This window comes from Photinus pyralis, unplaced genomic scaffold (genome assembly GCF_008802855.1).
Source record: "Photinus pyralis isolate 1611_PpyrPB1 unplaced genomic scaffold, Ppyr1.3 Ppyr1.4_LG3b, whole genome shotgun sequence".
In the NCBI taxonomy this organism is placed as follows: domain Eukaryota; kingdom Metazoa; phylum Arthropoda; class Insecta; order Coleoptera; family Lampyridae; genus Photinus; species Photinus pyralis.
Window position 1 is genome coordinate 1 of NW_022170510.1, and position 13753 is coordinate 13753.

General features: G+C 36.7%; 1 protein-coding gene, 1 long non-coding RNA gene and 1 other non-coding gene across 3 annotated transcripts; 1 reads left to right on the plus strand and 2 right to left on the minus strand.

The window, feature by feature from the left end:
* Positions 1-1724: 1724 nt before the first annotated feature.
* Positions 1725-2929, minus strand: LOC116167351 (zinc finger protein 782-like; the record flags this gene model as incomplete). Its single annotated transcript, XM_031482697.1, is given in 2 exon segments — positions 1725-2422; positions 2793-2929. A coding segment is annotated over 1 exon segment (632 nt), but the record flags the coding sequence as incomplete, so codon positions are not given.
* Positions 2930-3549: 620 nt separating this feature from the next.
* Trnal-aag lies at positions 3550-3631 on the plus strand. The gene has a single exon. It is a non-coding gene; the product is annotated as a tRNA-Leu (tRNA).
* A 6624-nt stretch (positions 3632-10255) lies between these two features.
* LOC116166978 lies at positions 10256-12477 on the minus strand. Its single transcript, XR_004144443.1, has 2 exons — positions 12305-12477; positions 10256-12119 (listed from the first exon to the last, which is right to left on the minus strand). It is a non-coding gene; the product is annotated as an uncharacterized LOC116166978 (long non-coding RNA).
* Positions 12478-13753: the final 1276 nt, after the last annotated feature.

Here is a 13753-nt window from a genome sequence, read left to right on the forward strand (position 1 = left end):
AAGATAGAAAAAAGTTTAAAAATGCCTATCTTAGATATTTTTATGTTGAATCCAGTGACATAGTAAAAAAAATTGTTGGACCATTATATATCAAAAAAGTAGTAGTAATGATAGAGAACCTTTGTGTCTACATTTTTACATTCCCATTAAGGCTAATTGTCCTTTAAAAAAAGACCCTGCATTACACCGCATAGCTAAAACATAAATGTAAAAAACCACATTTTCGGCAATGTTTGCTCAAAATAAACCCGCCCTAGCGTAGTTTTAAAATGTGAGGCATTCTCACCATCTATAAGATAATATTTGTTAAAAACGAGCGTTTCATTATATTGACCTTTTCAGCCAAATCAAAATTTGTTTGCGTTTTGCCGCCTTGTAACAAAACACCTAATTTCCGTCTTGAAGTTTCATACCCAAAGTTATGACCACATCATATATTTGTTGAGTCGACTAGCTCTGTTAAACGCCCGGTATCTAGAAGCGTTTTCAGTTTTCGTTATGAAAAGTGTCGTGCCGCAAGTATTTGTGTTGATTCTAGTAGTTGAAGATAGAAGCTAAAGGTAATTGATTTCAGTTCTAGAGTTGTGTTTCAGCCGCCGCTACCGTAAATAAAGCTGCAATTAATTCGCCGTTTGCAACCGTTCCCGTCAAGATATTTCAATGATTTTTGATCCGTCCGAAAGCTCTTGCCATTTGCAAGACGAGGGCAAATTAATATTCCAGAATTTTAGCGACGTTAAGCTATTATTAGCAGTGTTTTGTTTCCTATGTTAATTTAAAATGAGCATTAAAACTGCAAACGTGCAGGTTTACGCCGTTATCAGGTTGACACCTTTATGCCCCACCTCAAATGTAGTTATCGTACGCAGAAGTAAACATGACCTCCAAAACATTTTAACAAATGGAGGAAGGGATTACAACTAGCGGGCATGAAAATTAACAACACAAACCCCAAAGTAATGGTGTCAAACTGAGAAAACAGAGTAAGAACTTAACATAAAGATAGAAAATGATAATGTAGAGGAAGTCCAAAATTTCTAACGTCTAGGAGTAATAATCAAAACAGAGGAAAGCAAGAAAGGGAGAACAATATTGACAGACATACAATGATCTGGTAATGAAGATACTGCAGGAGAAAGGAGTAACATGGGAAGAGGGAAAAACGAAATCAGAAAAGTGGTCCAAAGTTAAATTTGATGCACTTTCAGTTGCCCGACACCACAAGATAGAAGGGTTTTTGATGATATACAGGATGAGCATATTACCATAAAAAAACGTTTTTTGATTTATTGAATATTTCCAAGTTACGAGAAAAAATTCATTCATGCTACTCTTCTTGTGATAAGCATAAGACATCAAAATAATAAGTCAATTCAACAAAAATGTTGATATGCTTTTTAAGAATAGTCATACAAAAATTACGATTGCCATTTAAACAAATAGTCGATGACGTCATATTGCAAATTTAATACACGCAATTTCCAATATGTTTACCTATACACGAGCCTATACATAAAAAAACCAGTAAACGCTGGTTTTGCAGTGGACCCGTTTCAGAACTTTTAATCAGCGAGGTACATAAGTGAAAATCTGATGGGAGAGCGGCATTCTTATTAAAATTTTTAAAGGGAATCCATGCCGGCCAAGCGATCAGGCGTAAGAAAATTTTACACATTAACATCCCGCAACTTTATTTTCTCATTTAAATGTTAGATAAGACTTACCTATTAAAAAAATGTACTCGTAGACTCTTCATTGATCCAGCACGATAGCTGCATAGAGGGCAAGACTTGACAAGATCGTGTTGTCCGACATGCTCATTTTGAAAGTGAGCCCGCATAGCGATCTGCCTTTGAAAACCACGATTACAAATGGGACAATGATAGGGCAGCGTTTTTGTGTGCGTCGTAAAGTGTTCGGCGAGATGATCTTTCCTAAAAAACCTCTTCTGGCAGACGCGGCACTCGTACGGTTTAACACCTGTATGCCGCATCTTGTGCCTTCTCATATTGGCCCCGTTAGAAAACTTCATATTGCACACGTCACACTCGAACATTTTACGATGCAGTCGATCGGCAGGCGGGTTATTATTTTCCACTTCCATCTTCACCTCGTTCTCCGCTTTCATGTTAACGCTGTGAGTTTGATTTATGTGGGCGGTTAACGCTACTTGATTTACGGCTTCGAAGTCGCATCTATCACATCTGTGGTTCCCGTCACCCGAATCGTAATTGGTATTCGAACCGGTCACTGGTTCTGCGTCATTCTGTTCGGTTTCGTCATCCTGTAGTGTTAGCCCATCTTGGACGATTGCACTGCCCGAATCCGCTTCGTTATCGACTCCAGTGTCTGCCATGATCGGATCCTAATGTAAGGGGCGATGGGGATTCCATCAACTTGTGGAATGAAAACCACCAGATTACTAAAAACAAATGAATCTAATTATTTAAGTAGGTACCTACACTCTCTATTGCTTTGATAAATGTATTCCTATTTAACTTTGCATATTCACTACGTCTTGATTTTTAATTATTTTGGGAATAAAAAAAGGAACAAAACAATCGAAAATAAATAATTAAGTGAGAATATAAATTTGTAAATAAACAATGCGAATGAAATGAATAGTGTAGAAATGTATTAGTTTTCTCTTAGAAACAAGTGCGTGAATTCCTATGCTCGCAATCCGACCTATTTACAAATTACCGTACTTTCGAAACGCGATTTAAACGTATTACATCATAGCTTCAACTAGATACAGGTAAATGACATCAAAACTGCACATTTCTAATTACGTTTTCCATTAATTTTCGGCCGAGAAACACAAAGAAGAAAATGACAACGTCAACACAGTGATTAACGTTACATTGAGAAAATGGGGACCGCGTCCCTATTCCAGTCACTGCACTTTATGCACTGGATAACAATTAATTAGAAAACAACCTAACCTCAAGTTCTGGGAATGTTGTTTATTTTCGTGACATTATACTAAGCGATTTAAGAGTTTTTTCAAACTACTTACGTATAAATAAAACGACTAGCGACACTAAAAACTACATTGAAAAACACCTGTAAATATGGTTTGACCGCTTTTCGGCCATTCCTGGTTGACCCGCTAAAGGAAGTGGGAATGTGTTGTGGAGTTGCTAGAGAGTAGTGCGGGGAAGTAAAAAAAATTTCCATCACATAAACGAAAGATAATGTGCCGTTTCGTGACGATTTTATGTGAAATTTTTATCTTTATTTATCGTTCCTTTTAATAATAATTATGATCCAGATGCCCCTTTTCTCTCCTTCGCCTCCTGAAAGGAAGGAAACAGCATCAGTTGCTGTAGAGTGTAGGCCTGTAGGCTTCCGGGTAATCACTTGCGCATTGCTAGTTGCCTACTCAACTGCTTAAGTTGATACCCCCATACGAACATTATTTTCCGGAATTAAAATACTGTTCAATTTGATTTTAAGATTAGGTACCTATACACATGTACAGTTACTATGTCAGATTAAGGAAATACAAGGAAACTGACGACGCGGCGCTTTTTAAATGTTCAAACAGGTAGCGTGGCCGAGCGGTCTAAGGCGCTGGTTTAAGGCACCAGTCTCTTCGGAGGCGTGGGTTCGAATCCCACCGCTGCCAATTTTTTCTATAAATTGATATTCAAAGACATACGAAAGAAGAACCGGTTACATGGATCACGAATGGAATGTATAATAGTTTGTGTCCTCGTACAGATTTAACCAACCATTGGTATGGGAAACCAATAGATATTGTAAAAAACTGTAATCATCGACAGTACCGTCACCTATGTAACATTAGATTCAGACTGCATGTGTGGCAGCTGTCATTCTCTCTCCACTCGAAAGGTCTCCACGATGTACTTCATGTTCCATTGGAGACCAGGTCGATAAGTATATTACTTCAGATGGTAGAAATGCATCTTCTCCAAGGCCTTATAGTCCTTCACGACGGGGGATGTTTTTAGGTGTGAATGCAGGTAAAGCATTTCCGAAGAGACCAGCAACTTCTGCAACAGTTATTGGAATCCGCATCCAATCACCCAGCGCAACCTTCATAAACTCCTTCAATGGACCATTCCCACATCAAGTAGTGGTTGCCTACGATGTGAACAATAAACAGAAAAGCTTCTTTAGCCAAGTTTATTGCTCAAGACTAACATGACTGGAATGATTATTTATCCATTGATATTAACAATCTCTTCTCAGTGGAACAGCCACAACATTCTTTGATATGTGCCAGCACTCCCAAAAATAGTTCTCTGGTCATGTAGCCAGATTTACGAAAACTGGATAATGGCACACAATCATTCAAAAGAATTGCAGTATGGGAAAATTAGGAAACGCTCTGTGTATATTTTTTTATACACCAATCATGAAATCTTCGACTTTGACCGTTCTGCGCAGCTGCCGAAGATAAGGAAATTTACATAACGAAGCAGGGGCAAGAAAGTTAGCGCCAGTATTCGAATCCGACTCGAGTTCTTGTACCTAGTATTAGCCATTGAATTTCATGTCATGCATGCGGCATATGTTGCTCCTTCATCTCGTGCGGACTGCAGCTCTTGTCTCTTAGTATATACGAGGGAGTCCTCTAATTTGATGTTTCTCTGTAGAATGGTTTAACTATTTCCGCGAAGAAAGTACGTAATACAGTCGAATGATTTGCTGTATCTGTTGCTTTCTTTCTCGTGCTCGTTGCTGCACAGTGCGTATGATATGCGAGAAGGGGGTCCTCTAATTAACGTTTCTTCGATTATGTTTTGCATGTGCGACTTTAACATGAATGCTTATTATAAGCATTCTCGCATGTACCTTGCGTGTTTAAATTAATTAAAGTGGATGTTGGAGTAGAGCTATGCTTTTGACGTGTTCTTTTTTTATACATACAATTTACCATTTTACGAATTGTTTTGCCTAAATTGAACCTTAGATGTGTTTGATGTGTGTAATTGAATTGATTTATGTCTCTTGTGATTCGTTCTTGTTAATTTAATACATTTGACTCGACACCTGATTTTTATTGTACGATTTGAGATGTTTGATTTGTATATTTTCCTCTTTTGCATTTTGTTACAGTTGATTTTTTTGTATTTGCATGAGTTAGGTCTGGTTTTTTGTCCATAAAAGGTTTTCTTTATTGTATGCGTAATATCATTGAATTATTCAGTAGTAATACAATGCGATCACGAAACAGTGGCCAATTCGCTCGACTTTAGTATCAAATTGCCGTAATACATAGATCCTGCATCCATACTAAACATAACCTAAAACCAAAGCTAAAACCAAACAATTGTTTGACACGTCAACTTGAATAGTTTCAATAGTTTTTCAATTGTAGAGAAGAAGAAATTTAATAAAACGCTAATTTACATGCACATTGAACACAATTTATTAACGAGCTCCTAGCGAGTTTATAATTTTGCAGTGTCTGTCCGTCCGTCCGTCCGTTAGGACGATAACTCATAAACGAATGGACAGATTACGATGAAATTTTGCAAGTGGATTCTTTATCAAATTTATGGCCCGGCTGAAGGGAGGGCCATAATTTACCTGAAGGATTAAGACCACTACTTCAGTCGCAAGGTATATACGATATTTTTCGTACTTCCTAAACTGAAACACTTAATATGTATGTATTGAGTTAGACAACGCGTTCTTTCAAAAAATCGCTGCTTAACAAGTTACTATAGGAACGTTGCGTTGGTAGGACAATCTCTATGCTATGGTAACAAAAATAATTTGGAAACTGTCATTGCTAGTGTCATAATTTTGGTGGTGGGTGACAAAGGTGTATTTGATATTGATAAAAAGCAGCCAAAGTAGGTAAAGAATTGATACCACCGAAATCCAAAAAAACTATATGAGCAGCAGTACGATGCGTTTAAGAAGTAGTGCCGCATACAAAATGTGGAACAACCTACTGAAATTGCCTTGATAGTAATTTCATCCTTCCGGGATTTTCGTCCAAATTTAATCCCGGCGGGACAAAAAGTGACACTTCAGTACTTGTCATAATGGAGTGAAGTTGTCACTTTTGTCTCGGAAGTACGAAATAGTTATTTATGCATCAAGGGCATTACGGCGATATTTATGCCGAGGGCGACAGAGCCCGAGGGCCTCCGGCCCGAGGGATTGTAAGTCGCCCGAGGGTTAAATATTGAGTAATGCCTGAGGTGCATACAACATTTTATTTTTCATCGTTCCAAAGAATGCATTTCCAGTATGCAAATGTCATGATTATTGTTTTTATTTTTCATTTGCCCATTATATGTCAATTATATCTGTCATATGTGATACATGAAGCAGTCTATTACGCCCAAGGGCATAATGAGAGGGCATAATGGATTGTCATCTTATTATGCCCTCAAATGGCCTGTCAAATTGATTGACGGAGTTATATTATGTCATAAAAAAGATGCAACTTGATTCGTATGGAGCACTTTAATGTTGGGCAAACAATAATCACGACATTTGTATATTGGAAATGCATTCTTTAGAATGATGAAAAATAAAATGTTGTATGCACCTCAGGCATTACACAATATTTAACCCTCGGGCGACTTACAATCCCTCGGGCCAGAGGCCCTCGGGCTCTGTCGCCCTCGGCATAAATATCGCCTTAATGCCCTTGATGCATAAATAACTATTCCAACATTAAAGTGCTTCATACGAATCAAGTTGCATCTTTTTTATTACATAATATAGCCCCGTCAATCAATTTGACAGGCCGTTTGAGGGCATAATGAGATGACAATCCATTATGCCCTCTCATTATGCCCTTGGGCGTAATAGACTGCTTCATGTATCACATATGACAGATATAATTGACATATAATGGGCAAATGAAAAATAAAAAAAATATTTGCTATAATGCGCACGTTACGTTGCCTATAATTTGGCGCAAAATGTGTCGCTCAGGTCGACTCTGCGGCCTATTATCACAATTAAACACTTTGTCCTTGTCTGTGCTATTAGCTTATATTTTAATGATCCTAAGTTCGATTATAATTTTGAATTGCCGTCTGCCTGCCTGTCCGTTTGTTTGTCCGTGTGCACAATTACTTTATTTAGAAACATCAAACATAATAGGTAGGTATTCTAATGTATTGTAAGTACCTATATTGTAAAAATGATCTCGAGGATCGTTCGGTATTTAGTTGTATTGGATTTTTTAAAGTTAACATAGTGCGCTTTGTTAAGTCCCTGCAATTTTATGGCGCTCGAAGACAGAAAGGCGTTTTTAAAGTAATTGTAATAGAAAGCTTAAATTTTTATTCAATGTATAAAAAGGTATCTATAAAAGGTTCGTCATCTGCAAAGATATATTGATGGAGACGCCGATTACTAAAAGCATTGAATAAAAATAGTGTTTTTATTCAATGCTAAAAGGTAAGTGGTGAATATAAAAGATGGATGAAACAGAAACAGTCTTCTAAAAGGTAAGTTTTCTTCTTTTAAGAATGCTTATGCATATGGTTAAAAATAAGGAATCGGGATCCTGGATGCAAACTTTACGATTGTTATACAATTGGATGATGCCTTTAGAATTGCAGTCTACTCGTGTAGGATATTATGATATTTGTTGTCATGATCTTTTTGCTTGTGGATTTGCAGGTCCAGCTCGAGGACTATTTGATCTTTCCTGCAATCTAAGTCGAGGACCAAAATCCACGCATTCCGCTTTTAGTGATATAGGTTCGAGCAATATTTTCAGCTGAGGTACACGTTACCAAAGAATCTTTTGAATGATAAAGGAACCATGGAAAGCAACCAGACGAACAATGACTTTTGCGTTGGCTCAGAGGCCGTTGTTTGGAATAATACCTACCTACTTTTGGACACGCTGCTAATACTGGTGAAGGCGACAATAGTAAAAATACAGTGACCTAATGGATAAATTTACTTTTATTTCCATTGTGGTGGAGGTAAGTGGGATATGGGTAACAAATAAGGAATAGAATGTAGGGTCTAGAAATTTAGTTCCTATAATCTTAATGCAACCATTGTGTTTTTCATGTAACATTACAAAGCTTATAAAAAATTTAGTGACTGGTTTTTCTTGCCACCGTTAAACTCATCTGATAGATAACTTCCTATGTGAAAACATTTGTTTCCGTGAAAATTAACTAGAAGATAAGCTTCACTAAGATAAAAAAAACGGCAAACTTTACTGGGCGTTGACGTGCCAATTTATTTGCTATATTTTCTTGGTGCATAGAAGAACGGGGTTGCACCCTTCCCCTCCGAATACTCAAGATTCCTTTTTGCATACGCATGTCAGGACATGTAAATGCAACTGTCATTAAATGTTTTACCAATTTATTTTCAATATCTCATATCTGGTATGCCTTATTCTTTCATTCATTCAGATCGAGGTGGTTCATTTATGTCTAATGAAATTAAAAGATTCGCATATTCTAAAGAAATTGCAACAAACTAGAACTACTTCCTACAATCAGGCAGAAAACGGCCAAATTGAAAAATATAATGGTAAGTAGCTAAATACATTGTGAAAAATTACCTATATGTTTAGCTTCAAACACTATAAACAATAGGAAATGGTTTTAGAAGAGGCTTTGTATTCTATTAGATTTCTTCTATGTGTAGCAACCAATCAAATCCTTTATAAACGTATGTTTCAGTTATGAAAAAGCAGTTCCTTCTTGGCTGACTAACCCTCGTTTAGTGTGGATAAAGAAAAAGCAAGTAATATGATCATCCATTTGTTGAAGAGGCTTATCTACTAGGGGCCAATCCAGAAGATGCTGTTGCTCGTCTTCTTAATGGGAGAGAAGATACGGTATCTCTAAGACACTTAGCACTCCAAGCAAGTCTATCGGATATCGAAAAATATATACTAGACGCTTGAAAAGGCCCACAATCGGGCGCTAGAGGCAAAGCAAAGAAAGATCCGGTGGAAGTATGGTTGCAAAGCTGAAACTTAAAGGAATTGACGGAAGGGCACCACCAGGATTCGGTGGGTAGTGGTGTATGGCCGTTCTTAGTTGGTGGAGCGATTTGTCTGGTTAATTCCGATAACGAACGAGACTTTGTCCTGCTTAATAATATGCCCTTAGAGGGATTGAGGCTTGAAATTCTTCCCCATGAACGAGGAATTCCCAGTAAGCGCGAGTCATAAGCTCGCGTTGATTACGTCCCTGCCCTTTGTACACACCGCCCGTCGCTACTACCGATCGAACGGTTTAGCGAGGTTTTTAGATAACTGCGCTTGATTCCTCCAAAAAATAATTAAAAATATGAAGGTGGCAATTAGCAACCGGATATTAGAGAGATAATAACGCTTTCGAAAAGAAAGGTTAACGGTAAATGTGATAAAGAGTGAAAGACCCTGCCAGAGAGCCTCTATGACCCTGAATAACATAAGCGAGGAAGCTAACTGTGGAACGCGTAGGACAAGTAGGGTGGCGAACCAGGACATAAAGTCGATGGAGGTACTAACATATCTCCTAAACATCACAAAGACCTCACTGTGCGGATGGCGGAGGTACTCAAACCGGAGGGAAGAAATTACTAACTCTGACTGGCTTCAGTGAATCCACAAGAGGGGGTTCTCGGCCCTACTCAATATCTGGAAAACTGTAGGAGGAGTTAAGGCCTCAGACGGAGAGACGGAAAAAGTGGCGCCTTCAAAAATGCGCTAAAAAAATGACTACTCTAATGTTGTATACATGCAGCGTGATCTTGGAAAGAACAGTTTTTTTGATAAATGAAAAATTAAAAAATGAATGTTTTTAAATTGTTGATCCGCACTGCCGAATCCCTGCAAACCAGCAAATTTCTCCCAAAAAAGCTTATAAAAAATCGCGATTTTGTTAGGGTCATTTTAAACAATAAAATAGGAAAGGGGTCCAGAGAGAAACTGTCCAAGATGGAAATTGATATACCTAAGTAGTACTGTAGTAAAGTATACCAGGGTGCCCTATGTGAGACCCAGAAGTCCCGGTATGGAGGGAACTGGTAGGTATTTAAATTTAAACTTGATAGAAGAAAATTGTATTGTCTGTCTATAAGAGATTCGCTCCAATCGTGTTTTTAAGAAGAAATCTCTGCAAATTCAACTGATTCCAAAAGTAAGTGTAATCACAGATTTAAATAAATCTGTGGTGTAATCAACGTGAAGATAATTCGGGCCATGGCTCTCAACTTCCGAATAAATACAACGAACTCCACAAAGTCGTTGAATCGGCTGTAATGCTGTAAAGAAAAATAGACGCTAAATAAATTCAAGACGTATTTGTCGAGTTTTATTAAATTTACATATAGAATGAATAATACATACATCTTTACAATATTTGCAAACTACGTTAACTAGGTAGTTACTTTTTAGGTGCGTAGTATTCTATCTACATACTTGGTACATAAATATGAATAATTAATGATTTTATAGCGGAAGTATCTACAACGATAATTGTACTTTGACAGAGGATCAATGCAACTTTGTATTTGCAAATCGAGTATGTTAATTACAGAGCAATATGCACATATATGCATTGATAATGAAATTGGCAGCAATTGTATGTCACGTAAAAATTACTTTTTCGAAAGATGTCTAGGTTTGATTACCGAAAATAGCTTAACCTCGCACACGTTGAAAATAACTAAGTGTGCCAAGCATATTAATTGGAATTAGTCTAATTTCGAGTAATTGCGTAACAGCGGTATAAATGTACGCGAAAATTGTTTTAATTTAAACACTTAGCATTCATTCATTCATTCAAACATCGACCTAAAATATATTACTTTATTGTAATCTGATTCTTAATTATAGTAATTACACGAAGAACAAGGGCGGTAGGTATACATTCAGTTCAAATTAACAAATTCAATTGACTCGTTCAAATGTTTGTTTGCTAATTTTTTCCCAACTTTACCTTAAGCCATTTATGAGCTACATACTAAAATACTGTGATCAAGAGTATCTACAAAATGCTTAATTCTGCGATACTGATACCTTATTCAGATGACGGATTAAGAACGGAAGCATTTTCTGAGTACCCTCATGTGTTTCCAATAGGTATTCCAAATTTGTTCTGATCTTGTTACTAAAGCAAAGCGGGAAACACGTTCTGCTTCAGTCCTTGGATATATTCTGAAATGTTGGTGGATACTGAAAGGTAATACCTATTGTGAACTGTTTGTAAACAGTCGTTCCACACTTGCTTAGAAGAAATGTTCAGATATCCTTCAAAGTAAGTTAATATGTGAAATCTGAGGCATTTGATCCACGCTTAGAAAAATAATGAACATATTTACACAGGGCGTTGTGAATACCGGAAGGAAGCAATTTCTTTTAAAGCGGATACAAATGTCGTTTAAAACCACACCTGGTATAACGTAAAAAAGTGAAGGAAGATATTTGAACTGAAAATGAACCGAAGTCTCCATTCTTAAATTTTGAAATTAGCTACTGAACGAATTTACAGTTCACCATAAAATACAGTGATGTAAACAGTTCTGTGACACTAAATAGATATACTCAAAATATTTTGTTATATTTTTGGGATGCGCGGTATTTAATTAGAATTTGTGCCTGCGCCATATTTTATTAATAATTCTGGACTGGAGTTCATTCATGTTTATGCTAAATTGTATCGCAAATTTGTTCGGCCAGACGTTTGGCAACGAAAAACTTTTTCTAAGTGCAATATAAAAATAACTTTCTTAGAATAACTTACATGTAGGTACTTATGTAAACCGAATAAATTAAGCTTAAAATTTTAACAAAAAAAACGCTTAAATATACTAAGGTACAAAGTATGATTCCAATACGCAAATCTTTGTTACTTTAGCTGCAAGGTTCACCATTCCAAAGTTAAATCACTAAAGAATATCACACGTGTTTAAATGAACCAGAAAAAAATTAATTCTTCTAGACTGACAAACATTGCTTAGACTTTAATATTAAAAATAGTAATAAATAAAGCATTAACAAATACCGTCACATTGCAAGTTAGGTAAAGAATGTCGGATATGTATCTATTGGTACAAATCCTGGATTAATAACTACGTTTTGTTTGTCGAAGTGGGGTTGGATTCTTCAATGTAAACGTTACCGGTATCCGACCGGATCTTTGTATCCTTACGCACTGAAACAGGAAACATCCCCAATCAGTTCAAAAATACTAGACTTCCTGTTAGACAAAAAACCACTTGCTTCTAAATTCGGCAATGGCATGAGGAAATTTGAATTTATTTTTAATTTGGCGTTAAGGAAGCCGTACAGGAAATCACATTGCGTACCTAATTATAAAGAAATGAGATTAGCACCTACCGTTTAGTAGCTGTTCCAGGTATACACATCTATTTTTGAGGTAGTTTCCGTCATGAACAGGTCCCATGCTCGGTTCCAATATTTCACCTTTCTCGTTCGACGACGCTGCCATTAAACTTAGTCTGGCCGACAGCTCTTCGACATCTGGAACAAAATCATATATAAATATAATTAGTTTCGTTTGTAACGTGTGTAATTATGTCGTTTTTCAATCAGTGAAAGCATTAACCGTCGAACTTCCTGCAAAAGAAACTTTGGGTGACCGAACAAATTAGTACGGCGTAAATGACGAAAACCTTTTTTGATTAATGATTCGTCCGCCCAAATTACGCGTAATTGATTTTCGTGTCAAATTTTTCGTTCACCGGTGAAAATTGATGCCGCAACTTTATGTTGAGTCGTATCTGTTTTAGCACATCATTACTTTCGTAAATCTGACATGTTAAACTATTTAGGTCTTTCTATTTTGAAAATATGTAAATTCTGAATGAATGAAATTTTATCACTTTAGAAATAGGGATATCTAAATTAAAACACGACCGGCTTTCAGCGAAAATTTAATTAATCTAAGCTATGTTTAATCTCGCTGGTTAGTGGGAATCCAAATTCAGTTTCATTGATGGTTGTCGACAAGGATTTTCTGTACGACCTGCGAGTTACGATGTGGTATGTTTATTAACGTTAATTTGCGTTACGAAAGGCGGACAGAGAAAACTTAGGGTACACCAATATAACGAATGGCAGTTCGCCCCCAAGTTACGGATTATACTCTGACATTCATTGTTCACGGTCTTAAATGGACACTTCTAATTCCGGATTAAATTTGGCAGCGCCAAGTTCTGTAGAATTGTCTCATCAGATACCAAAACAGCAAACTTTGGCAAGTTTGGCATGTGACGTCTGTTCAATAAATTCAATGAGGAGGAAATACAAGATACTTTGTTTGTCTTAGTTTCCATGTATTATTATGTTCTTCAACACAAAGTTAGTTACCTGCTATGTTGTATTTTGTATCCAATAATTAAACACATTGTACAAAAGTACTCATCGTTTCACAACGAAAATTCACAGAATGGGATCAGATGTTAAATTTCGAAGCTTGAAGCTTACTTAAACTTCATCACTCACAAAAATGGAGCATTTGCCTTTTAGTTTCCATTCTCATTTTTTATGTAATCAGACGCATAATTTTTCTGAACCTATACCTAAAATTAATTTGTAACTGACCTATGCTTTCTGATACTTGAAGAATATTTTATGGCAGATAAGATTTTCTCAAAATGTTGTTCTGCAGGAGTTCTCTAAGTTGAAATAATACCGACCATGAGAGCGAGCCACCCTGTAGTTGAAAATTTACGTGCTGTAAACGTAATTTCGGTTTAGCATTAGAACGGTTGTACAATGTTTTAATTTATTAGCTTAAGACCTGATGGAAACTTGGTCAAATGG